The following is a 12,015-nucleotide window of genomic DNA, read 5'->3' as shown; positions in this document are numbered from 1 at the left end:
ATTGCTTGAAAGAAATGACACAAGGTAATATTTGTTCATTATAGAAAAATAGAAAATAAACATAAGCAAAAAGAAATCAAGTTGCTTTCAGGAAACTAACTTTTTGCAGTAGAATGGAACCCTGAGAAGGTGGGCAGTGTGACTGTTACCATGTTGTACAACACAGATAGCCACTGGGGTAGAGAGAGAAGAAATGCTCTCTGGGGCTTCTCAGGCAGGCTTGAAATCATGAGGTAGGTTTTAGGAAAAGAGAAATTATCCCAGAATGGCCAGCCTTGAGGAGAACTGAACTGTAGTTGAGGGGACTGCCAGATCTGTATGATTTTGCTTCTTTCTCTACTAAGATGTTATTTTACACTTGCCCACAGTGATATGTAATGACCATTTTTCTGCCTCTCTTGTAAATCTTAATATTTTTCTGACCCAAATGTGCTGTGTAGTCTCAGAGCTTTAATCTAAATTGCTTTGCCCACCAAGTCTGGGCTCCATTCTTGAACTGGAGCGTCAAAATGTTCCAACTGGAACAGCCTGCCCCTGGTCAAGACTGGACACCAAGGTTGATCAATGCTCTCCTGGTTGCCCCTTTAACCTGAGGTGCTGATGGCCCAGCTGACTGGCTGCCAGCGCCATCTAATGGCTGCTCTGAAGACACTCAAGTTGTGCCTGGCAATCATTCAAGAAGGGAGCCCTGAGCTGGCTCAGCTTTGGGGGGAAGGAATGGGGGTGGGGCAAAGAAAAGGAAATGGCTTTCCGAACTAGACAATGAAAGCCAGAGAGAACTTTCATTTCCAAAGCCTTCTCTATAAAAAAGATTTGGCCACCCCTCTGCAAATAGGAGATTTGCTTTAAGCCAACATTTTAAAATGCAAATGTCCACTAGGACAGATAAGAAAATTAGTCATCCACATCTAAATATGAATTGCTTTTCTCATCTAATTAGGTTTCTTTCTCCAGCTGGTTGAGATCTTCTGAACTCCAAAATGATTGTGGGTTGGTGGTGAGCTAATAATAAAACTTGGGGTCAACTCTGGAAGCTGACCTGGGGAAGGGGGGACATGGCAGTGGGAGAAGTAGAGGGCTGGGGAAAGTGTTGGGCACAGGGGGCAAAGGCAGCATCAGTGCTCCCTTCTTTACTGCACCCTGACCTCTTGACTTCAGCATCTGCTGAGAGGTACTTTCTGACTTCTCCAAAAGTGTCTTTGGCGGGTGTTCACAATGGGGGGTGGGTAGTTCTCTTCTGTTTTGTGTGTCCATTTCCTTCTCTTATACACTTATAGTATCTTCAAGTCCAGCTATTTCAGAGTACGTTTGAGAGACTCAGAGAACAATAGGGGGTCCAATATGTAATGTATTCTGAAGCTGAGCCAGTTTTAAAAGAATGGGGGTCTGCATTAAAAATAAATATCTTCAAAGCTGCAGGAATCTGAGAAATAATGATCATCTGAGTGATCTGTGGATCACAGGACATCAATTAGGTTGGCTGAGGTTTTGGCCAAATTGGCCAGAGGTTTTATTTGCCTTTATGCAAACTTACTATTCGTAGGAAATAAGAGTTTCCGAAGAATGATAGGATCCTAGTGGATGAGAAAGAGAATAGACCATCTTGAGCAGGAATTTCAGAGTCCCTTGTCTTTCCCAAGTTACTCCTTGGTCTGGAGTGTTAGAACTATGGCTTCATGAAGGTGGTGAAATAGGAAAGTTCAGGGAAAACAGGACAACTTAGCCTTAGTTGTCATGAACACCCGAATTATTATCTCTCTGGGCCTCAGTTTCCCCATCTCTCAAATAAGGGCTGGACCAAATGATCCCTAAAATAGCTTCCAGCCCTAACCTCCTTTGGGGTCTGATTTTTAACAGGAGACAAAGGGGAAATTGCGTATAGATTACCCAGGTCCCTCTCCCCTCCTCTCCACCACAACTCACACCAAACTTCTCCTTGAACTGCTCCTGTCCTCAAAAAGCCTTGAGCTCCACAAGTGAGTGTGTTGTTAATATTGGCTCACAGTCCTTCCTGGTCAGTGGCCAACATTGTTCTGCTCCTTGCAGGGGTCCCACCAATCTTGTTTGCCTCCGCAGAGCCTCAGCCTGCCTGGAAGATGCCGAGATCATGCTGCAGCCGCCCAGGGGCCCTGCTGCTGGCCTTGCTGCTTCAGGCCTCTGTGGAAGTGAGTGGCTGGTGCCTGGAAAGCAGCCAGTGTCAGGACCTCACCACGGAAAGTAACCTGCTGGTATGTGGGCTGTGGCCGCCATCTTGGTTTGGGTATTGGATGGGACTGGGGCTGGGACTGGGACAGCACAAAAGAAAGGGGTGTGGGGAAGGGGAAATTCATTCCCAGAGATATGGGTAACTCAGCGCAGGGTAGGAACAGATCTCTAAGGTGAAGTCAGAATTGAGCCAAGGAGGGGAGGAAGCAGCTTCAGGGAGATGGGTCTGGTCCACAGTTTCTACTTGATTATCTTCCTGCCCTGTCTTCTTGTATGATGACCCACTCCATTTAAGCTATTTAGAGATATTGCCGTTAAAATAATAACAATGACAGTAACAGCAATAATAATTGTTCCCTCTATGGATTCTACATTTTCAATCTTTTAGACGTTTTATTCCTTTTTAAATAACCTCATATCACTTGACATTTTCGTTCCCTTTCTACTACCAATTACAAAGTCAGCTAGGTCGTAGTGGGAGAAGGAAAAGCCCAGGTGCCATTTTCCTCTAACTGGTGCCAAATGTCTCATGCTTCTTCCAGAGGACTGGCCGGCAGTCTTTCCAGAAACATGTAAAGACCCTTTGTGCCAGGCTGGAATTGTGTGTGTGTGTGTGTGTGTGTGTGTGTGTGTGTGTGTGTCTATTGGGAGGCATAAATGAGAAATTATACCAAGTTAAGGACTCAAAGACACACTGCCAGTGTCAGTGACTAAGTTCCGTCCTGCTGCCAGCACCTTCCTGGTGAGGGTGGAACGTACATCACTACATTCTATGTGTTTTGTCAATGAAGAAGCTAGTTAAGGTGAAGGGAGAGAACTCAAAAACATAGAGCAGGTTTCATGTACAATATAAAATAGAAAGAAAGAGCCCAGGGAATGCTGTCAGTTCTAGTTCAGAGAAAGACCCAAGAGACCCTTGATTGGAAATACCCACTGCATAGCCTCCCCTGTTGAGAGCCCCCCAGGGAAGGAGGTGTGACCACGGTCAGAGCCCATGAGTTCTACCCCAGCTCTGCCACTGAAGAGTTGTGGAAACTTGCCAAGGTCCTTTTACCTCTCTGAGCTTCCTGCTTCGTTTTGTGTCCAGAGGAGAGGAGTATGAGATAGTTTTTACTTTCCACTGTTAATATTCAGCAGTGTCATAATTCCAAATCCCCGGAGTATGAAATTCCCAACTCAGCAGAGTGGGTGGGATCCTTCTGTTTCCTCCTTTGCAGTCCCAAGTAACTGAAAACTCAAGGCTGCAGCCTATAGGTCATTTTCTCAGGCATATGTGTACCGTAGTGGAGTTGTCTGCTTACAGAGAGCAGAGACATATGCTCCATGACCCAAGCAATGGAAATAATCCTGGCTGTTTACCCCTCCCTCCAGTCAGAGTGAGGTGACAGGGAAGTGAACTACTCCCTCGCAAAGCTCACTGATTGGGGAAAGTACTGGATCAGCTCAAAAGACTTGAAAGAACCAAAGAAAGTGCCAGATGGCATGGGAAAATTTTTGAGGCATGATACAGGGAGATGGCTGGGGTAAGGGCATGAGTTAGATGTGCAGATCACTGGGGAAAGGTTGAGGGCATTATTGAAAATACAGGCTCCAGAGGCCAGACTTCTATTCTTCCCACATGAATAGATTCTCCCCCAAATTTCAGCCCAGTGCCCCTCTCAGACTCAAACTGAACCATGCTTATTTATTTGATTTATTCCATATTCATTAAGTGCCAACAACTACCACCCATTTACCATTTATTGATCAATGCCTATATATCATTTTAAGGTAAGACAGGGACCCTGCTCACCAAAGCTCTGGGATAAGTAAGCCAACGAATGGGATGGGGGTATTTGTTGTAGCTGCCAGGCAGAAGAACCAAGGGGTACAGGGGACAAAAGAGGCGATGAGTCTCAGGACGCCCGCGGGCGCCAACAGGGCGGGGAGGGCAGACGTCCTCGGCCGGGGGCGGGGGGAGGGGGCGCCGCCGAGCTCCTACGTCCTGCCCGCACGTGCTGAGGGCCGCGGGCGCAGCGTGGGGGACGGGGCGGCCGGATGAGGCGGCCCTAACGCCCCGCGCCCGCGGCCCTCCCCGCAGGCGTGCATCCGGGCCTGCAAGCCCGACCTCTCGGCCGAGACACCCGTGCTCCCCGGCAACGGCGACGAGCAGCCGCTGACCGAGAACCCCCGGAAGTATGTCATGGGCCACTTCCGCTGGGACCGGTTTGGCCGCCGGAACAGCAGCGCGGGCCAGAAGCGCGAGGAAGAGGAGGTCGCGGTGGGCGAAGGCCGCGCCCCGCTGCCCGAGGGCGGCCCGGGGCTCCGCGGCGATGGCGGCGAGCCCGGCCCGCGCGAGGGCAAGCGCTCCTATTCCATGGAGCACTTCCGCTGGGGCAAGCCCGTGGGCAAGAAGCGGCGCCCGGTGAAGGTGTACCCCAACGGCGCCGAGGACGAGTCGGCCGAGGCCTTCCCGCTCGAGTTCAAGAGGGAGCTGGCCGGGGAGCGGCCTGAGCCGCTGCTCGGCCCCGAGGGCCCGGCCGAGGGCGCGGCGGCCCTGGCCGACCTGGAGTACGACCTGCTGACGGAGGCCGAGGTGGCCGAGAAGAAGGACGGTGGGACCTATAAGATGGAGCACTTCCGCTGGGGCAGCCCGCCCAAGGACAAGCGCTACGGTGGCTTCATGACCTCCGAGAAGAGCCAGACCCCCCTGGTGACGTTGTTCAAAAACGCCATCATCAAGAACGCCCACAAGAAGGGCCAGTGAGGGCGCCGCGGGGCCCCAGGCTTCTGTCCCCGGGGGGCGGGGGGGGGAGTCGACCCTAAGGCCCCCCTCTCCCTCGCCTGCCCTCCTGCCACCTCCCTGCCTGGGTGTGCTCCTCGCTCAGGCGCTGATAGCCCGATAGTCAGCCTCTTAAAGCTGTCTGTAGTTAGGAAATAAAACCTTTCAAGTTTCATGTCTGACTCCGACTTTGAATGTCCACTGGGTGAATAAAATAAAAATACATATCCATCAAAAAAAGAGCAGCGTATGTGGCTTGGAGGGACAATGGTTTCCATGTGACCACATGGTAGTATATTTTATAGGACATAGTGGAAATGAAAAGAAAATGTACCCCCATCGCCCATGGGTCTTAAAGGGAAGCGTGCAGGAGCTCCCCTCTATTAACAAAAATTCAACTGAGTAAATCTGAAGATCTAATTGGCTTTATTTAGTGATGTAAAGTAGCAAGTAGAAGGAAGCTCAGAGGAGTTGTACAAGATGGAAGGTTTTTATAGGAAGGAGGGTTGGGCGAGAAGGTTATTAGCAAAAGAAAGAATTGTTCAGGGCAAGGTCTCTCCCTTAGAAAAGCGGGGTGGGGTGGGGTGGTTCTCATGCTGATTACATTTTGGGCTGGGGGTGTGTGATGTGGGCATGCATGCCCACTGTGCATATTTGCACGTTGAGGGGGGTGGGCGGCAAATGGAAAGGACCCATGTGGCAAGATTACCTGATTGGTGCTTATCAGGAAATTCCTGATTAAGGAATTAGATTTACATTTCTGGGGGAGGTTGAGACTGCAATTTGGTAAGGTATTAAGCCCCGGTTTGGTGACTTGGCCTAAGTGATGCCATTTTGGGTCTGGGGTTTTCTTTTTAACATGCCTGAGAGCCAGTCCAACATTGGTTGAAGCTCACTGTTACTGGGGGGCCCTCTGGGCTGTGAGGTGGGACGCTGTGGTAATGTCTCCCTGAATCTGGCTCTCTGTGTGACCTTAGGCAAGTCTCTATTCTTTTCCAGGATTTGGTTCTCTCATCCATCCACCCCTCCCTTCCTAGTGTGAGGATTAATGAGAAAATAGATGTGATCTTTTTTATCACTGAGGGGCTACGTGTGACAGCTTAGTGTGGGTAACGGTTCAGATTTGATTTCACTCCCAGGCTACTCACAAATATTGTCAAACACTTGTTCTCACCTACATAGACACCGCCCCCCACCCCGCCCCCGGCCCCATGGAGACACATCTGTATAAATACAACACAATATACACAGATGCTTCTTCCAGTCCCTCAGGCTCAAGCCTTCATGTCTCTGTATTCTCGCCCTAGCTATGCCCAAACTCCTCCCCATGTGGCCTAGCTGCAGCCTTTCTCTTTATTATACTCAGTGCTTGGCCTCGACTATCCCAACAGCTTCCTAATCAACCGGTGTCCTTGTCTCCAGTCCCTCTCCTCTCCAACCCATCATACACAAGTTCTTCAGATTAATGTATACAAAATCTTGCTTTTCTCACATTCCCTGGTTCAAGAACCAAAAGTCACCCCAGCCCAATTTGCCATCAATGTCAAATTCCGGGCCACGGCACGCAGGACCCTCGTCCATCAGCTTCACTCTCCTTACCAAACCCCATTTCCTATGTTTCCACCGACTGGTCTCATTCTTCTTTTCCCTTCCTCCTTCACCCTCTGCCTGGAACTCCCCACCTCCCCCCACCATTTTGAAACGCTTTTTAAAACATGAGCCCAGGCTTGACTCTAATTCTGCTGGGAAACTTGTGATCTCTTCCAGCTGAGTCTCCTCATTCTCAGCCCTGAAGGGCACATAGTCCAGCTCGAATGGCAAGTTCCTAGCTGCATGTATTCTTGTGTTCAGGGAAAACTCCAAGGTCCAGACGGCAAAGGCTTGGGGTTGTGTTTCTTTCTTTTTTTTTTTTTAAGTAGGCTCCACGCTCAGCACCCCTGTTTTTCTTTCATATGTCCCCATGGTGTCTGTATGATGCTGGGGCCATGGATTTACAGCCACATACATTTACAATTCACAAAAAACTCACCAATACTTATATACACAGAGATCCACACACACATGTCAAATTGCATTAGACATACCAGTGGATGGTAAAGATCATATCCAGCTGGGAAACATTTGTGTATGGCTCTTGCACATAGACCCCCATATTTTGATGCTCTAGGAGTTCATAATTCAAGAAAACTGGAATGCACCCTGGGAAATTCTGTGTGAAGGGAACCAGAAAGCCCGATTCTTAAGTCTAAAGTCTCCCCCACAGTGGCTTATATAATGGGGCTAGAGCCTAGTCACTGTGATGAAGAAATGGGCCAGGCTTTCCCATCTGAGGTTGCTCCCATGCTGGGAATCCTGAGCTTCATGTTTACATCTCAGTAGCATCTTTTCCCCTACTCTCCTTCCTTTTTAGGTGAGTAAAGTAATGGTAGGTGGAGGTGGCTAAATGTCAGTAGTTAATGTCGGTATTTTCAGATCCTGTTTGCATCCCCAAAAACCCATTTACTTTAAAGAAATCAAATACACAACCATGTGGTGACAACATTAACATTTATTTGAAAAGGGCATCATGAAGACTCATTGGGAAATCATGACTAATAGTCCTAAAGAATGATCTTGCTAAAGAGTCCTCCTTCCTACAACCCCCCCTTACCCCCACTCCTCTTTCCCCTTTCTTAAAATAAAACTAATTTGATTCAATGAGTTTAAAATACAGAAAACTGCCATAGGCACTAATTCTGCACTCCCGTATAAATACGTCAGCTGTTATGTACATATATTGTCAACTATAAACTACACGGCAGACACATGTGCGCACGCAGGCACACACACTCTCAGCCAGGCCATGAGGGCCTAGATGGACACTGACGCACTACGATGTATGTGTAATGCTGCAGCGTTTGTGGGTTTACAGCTCCGCACGCCACAGGCCAGAACCGACAGTCATGGAGGAAGAGCTCAGAAGGGGAAAGTGATGGCCTGAGGCCCTAAGGTCCCCTGAAGGAGAAAAGACCTGGTCAACCTGGCTGGTGCTAAAGGAGAGCACAGAAGACTGCCTCTGACCCCAACAGGCCACAGAGCCCCGTCCACAGTCCCCATGTTTTCTCCCCACTCCCCCAGCTGGCCAGGCCCACCATGACCATCCTTCCACAATCTTCAGACCTAGGGTCACTTTAACCAGAAGATTTTTAGGGGATGGAGCAGCAGCGCGTGGCCCTAAACCTCCCCAGACACCAGGAAGACACCTTGTTTCAGCAGGATCCGCCTGCCAGGGTCTATGGGTTAGGGGAAGCAGGCACGACCTGCTCTCATGAGCCGTCCTTTCCCGCAGACCCCCATAGGCCAGCTGCCATTTTATGGTCACAGAGGACGATTGGGAGAAATGACCTCACCTCCCAGTGACATTCTCTGTGACCAGGTCAGAAGGCCGGGGGACTGTGCAACAGCAACCGGAAGCTATCATGACCCAGGGGCCCCCAGAGAAGCCCAGGGGTCAGACTTTGAGCTGTTTTAAGGTACCCCAAGCTGCTGTGATTCTCAGGCCAACTGAAACATGTCCTCTGGGACCCAGATCACCCAGGGCAAAGGGCAGCATGTATATGATCCTCACACTTCTCAAGCACTGTAGATGGTCCCGGCCCCACCTTTTCACTGGCCATCCGCCTGTACTTGTGTAGGAGGCTGGACGGAGGACAGCATCGGAGGGAGGACCTTTCTAAGTCTTCTCACCTGCTTCGGCTCTTCCTTTGGTGAGGAGGCATTTAGGAGTCAAGGAACTACTTATTTCTACTTTTCAGAGAGAGGAAAATGGGAACAGGCACAGGGCACTGGGGACCCTATAGAAAGGAAAACAAGGAGCCTCCAGGATCAGACTGGTACTTTCTGCTGACTTGCCTCTTACTCACTTACATGATTCAACCAAATTAATAGAACCTCTAAATCATGCCTGAAGTTCTGCCAACATGCTAACCAAACCTACCCCTTGGCCATGAAGCAAGAGTCCTCAGTAGTCTAGGGAGCAGCTGGTTTGGGCGGGCTTGCGGGCTCTAGCCAAACAGAGACAGGCAGCAAGAAGGGTCGGTCACGTGACACAGGGCAGCCAGACGCCAGAGGGCTTGGAAGGCAGTAAGCGGTGACTTTAAGCCCAAGGCCAAGGCGCCCACCGCACTCTGCTTTGCCTCTCTCCCTGGGCTCGTGGGAAGAGGGTGTCACTTTCTTGACTCTGAGGCATAATGGCTAGAATCCAGGTTCTTCATGTCAGCAGGCAATCCAGTATTCTACTGAGTGTAAGTTTTTAAATTGAAATGGAGAAGAGGGCACTCAAGGAATGGCTAGTTCTCCAGAAGAAGCGCATCTTTGCTAAGCAGTCGTGAGGTAAGGAAAGAGCTGCTTTGGACAGAGACAGGGGTGAGTGTATGAAGAATGGTAACCCCGCACATGTTTCTTCACTCTGTTCCCAGGGTGGGGAAGCAGGAGAGGCATCTGAGCAGGCCTACAGATCTCCGGTTCTAGTGCTGGCTCTAGAAAGAGGCTCCAGGGCCATGATGCCCCGTCCCAGGACCATGACCCCAAGGGCAGGGCTCAGGTTGCAGCTGCCATGGGGTAGACCCTAAAGTCAAGTGGACACAAGAAAGAAACAGGGTTTCTCATCAAAGCCAAGCAGGGGATACAGATGGAAAGATCCAGTAAGGAAAGACACGTTTGTGGCTCAAGACTGAGATGTCCTCTAACGTTTCTTCCAAAGGTTATTTGCCTTCATATTTTATTTTAAATTTTCTTAATAAAGAGATAGTAAGGTAAAGAGAAGTCTAAGTTCATGCTTATAAATTTGGACTGAGCATTAGCCAAGAGCCAGCGCCAAAAGCCAAAAGTGGGGTGGGGTGGGGTGCAGGAGCCCTGCTCCTTGGGCGTTGTAATCATGCAGGCCATCTGGAAGCCACAGGTCCATAGCACAGAGGCACCGACCAGGGTGGAAACTATAGAACGAGAGTCAGATAGCCCCCCTATTCAAAACAGCTATTGCACATGTAATGGGAAAATGCCTATGTTAAGGTTTTCCCAGTTCAGGAAAATACACCTATTTATCCTCATAATCAGGCTTTCATTGTGTGTCTGTGCAGGGCTGTGGGCAAGGGTGTGACCAGGCGGTGTCCCAAGAAACCCCCTCCCCTTACAGAAACAACCTGCTTCTGACCCTTCCCCATACTGCCTGAAGTTGTACCCTCAAAAGGGATTCCTTTGGGTCAAGAAATCTACTCATTCTCCCTCCTTTTAAAAAGCAAATTCTCCAGGGAGGAATCATTTGACCATTCACACCTTACTGGGAGTTACATCGGCTCAGGAAAGTTATGGGAAGTTTTCCTGGAAGAGAAGAGGAGGGCTATTTTGGACCGCAGGGTGCTGCCGCGAGAGGAGACCCAGGAGGCTCCGGAGGCACAAAGGCCCCCGACGGGAGGACAGGTGCGGGAGCGGAGAGGACACAGCAGAAGGCCTTCTAGCTCTGCAGCAGCCCCTCTTCTGCACACAGACAGGCAGGGCACTCAGGGAAAGTGGAAACCCAGAACCCAAAGGGGTCTCCACTGCCTCTCCCCAAGCCTCAAGTCTGCCAGTTGGCATTGATGTCCTGACTTTGTCCAAAGATCGAAGAGATCATTCCAATATTAGGTGCTGGATCCTTCTTTCCTTGAATGAAATATCCAAAAGGTTGACTCTGACATCCTTGAGGGGCAAAATGCTATCCTCATAACCCCCTCCCTCCCCTTCCCCCTCCCCAAACCAGGCTGGGAGTCTCTTGCATAGGAAGTGAAGTGGGCAGGCCTGGGGGCCCTTGCAATTCCTCTTTCTTTTGAGCCAGATTTTCTTGAACCAGATTATCTCATTCTGCCCTCCCTCAACCCAGAGGCTGTAGAAACACGCTAGGATCCTCAGGAAGAAAGGCATCGGCGAGAAAACTCAACTTAGAGAAACATCCAGAAGGGAGAGAACCACGGGAGGACCCAGCAACCTCCCTGTCAGTGAAGGAGGTGAGAAGCTGCTACAAGGGATGTGGCCTTGCCCACTTCTGCCCGCTGTTCCGCTCTAGGGAGCAGGCCCGGCCTGGGGAGAGCCAGCCCCCTCTACAGCCAACCTGCCCACCCTTGATTTTTATCCTTTCTTGCCTTGCATGTTGTCTCAACTGCAGTGCCTGTTGGAAGGGCTTGACATGAATTAATAACAGAAAGAATCACAAGGACACAACCAGCAGGGCGAGCAGGGGAATGGAGGAGAAGTGGAGGCGGGGAACGCTTTGGAAGAGAGCAGGTGCCTCCCAGCCTCGCACACCACTGCTTTTCCAGAGCAGCTGGGAGCTTGCCCGGCTTCCTCCTGACTGCAGTCCGAGGCAGTCCGTGTCTCTGCCTAGTTTCCTCCTGGGGGGTTGGCAGCTGTGCCCCCCAGACCCACCCCCATGAAAGCCCTTCCCACGCTACACCAAGCAGGAGATTCTCGGGACCCCGCCTCCCTCTGGAGACCCCCCTAGTTCTCAGCTCCTGGTGGACACGAAGGAGGAGACAAAGGGTGGGTGAGATGCTTATTGGCCCCAGCGGGGCAGGATGCCGATCTCCCTCAGGGAAGACAAGGAGGAAGTGGGAGGGCTGAGAGGGGGCCCGAGGCTCCACCTTGCGTAGCTGGGGAGGTGCTTTTTCTCTGAGACCCCAGTTCGATTTCCATGCCACGGGGGTGGGTTGTGAGGGCGAGCCCCTCCCTCAGACCCCACCCCTCCGAGGCGCTCTGTCTTCTGGAATTCAGTATACGCACAGATCGGGAAACTTCATCTCGTAGACGGGGATGGAGTGGTTCTGAGGCTGGCCATAGGCTGCGGTGATGGTGCCCGATGGGCTTGGAGGGGGCCTGGGCAGGAGCACATGGAGGAGAAAAGCGTGAGAAAGGGGGCTCTGGGGGTCCCACCCCGTGCAACCAAAAAGAGCAGCTAATTTGGGTTTTTCTTTGAACTGTCACTCCATGGGTTCCTAGGTTGCAAGTTCTAGAATCTTCTAGACTTGAAGTCTAACTTC

General features: G+C 50.6%; 2 protein-coding genes across 6 annotated transcripts in view; one reads left to right on the top strand and one right to left on the bottom strand.

Annotated features, from left to right (window-relative positions):
• The first annotated feature begins 2,096 nt into the window (after window positions 1-2,096).
• POMC (proopiomelanocortin) lies at window positions 2,097-5,135 on the top strand. The gene is made up of 2 exons (XM_035728943.1): window positions 2,097-2,228; window positions 4,286-5,135. The coding sequence occupies exons 1-2, from the start codon at window positions 2,097-2,099 to the stop codon at window positions 4,949-4,951; spliced, it is 798 nt and encodes a 265-aa protein (XP_035584836.1). The 3' UTR covers window positions 4,952-5,135.
• A 2,361-nt stretch (window positions 5,136-7,496) lies between these two features.
• Window positions 7,497-12,015, bottom strand: part of EFR3B (EFR3 homolog B) — an 88,411-nt gene continuing 83,892 nt past the window's right edge. For 4 of the 5 annotated variants that reach the window (XM_027622825.1, XM_027622828.1, XM_027622829.1 and 1 more), the window contains 2 exons: window positions 11,759-11,851; window positions 7,497-9,572 (listed from right to left, as the gene is read on the bottom strand). In XM_027622825.1, the coding sequence (XP_027478626.1) occupies window positions 9,545-9,572; window positions 11,759-11,851 (121 nt within the window). In that variant the 3' untranslated portion in view covers window positions 7,497-9,544. Of the gene's footprint in view, window positions 11,852-12,015 lie in introns of all 5 variants that reach the window. The other variant, XM_027622827.1, reaches the window with a different exon arrangement.

The sequence above is a fragment of the Zalophus californianus genome, chromosome 8, assembly GCF_009762305.2.
Source record: "Zalophus californianus isolate mZalCal1 chromosome 8, mZalCal1.pri.v2, whole genome shotgun sequence".
Taxonomy (NCBI): Eukaryota; Metazoa; Chordata; class Mammalia; order Carnivora; family Otariidae; genus Zalophus; species Zalophus californianus.
Note: the sequence above shows the minus strand (reverse complement) of the source record. Positions and strands in the feature narration are given on the sequence as shown.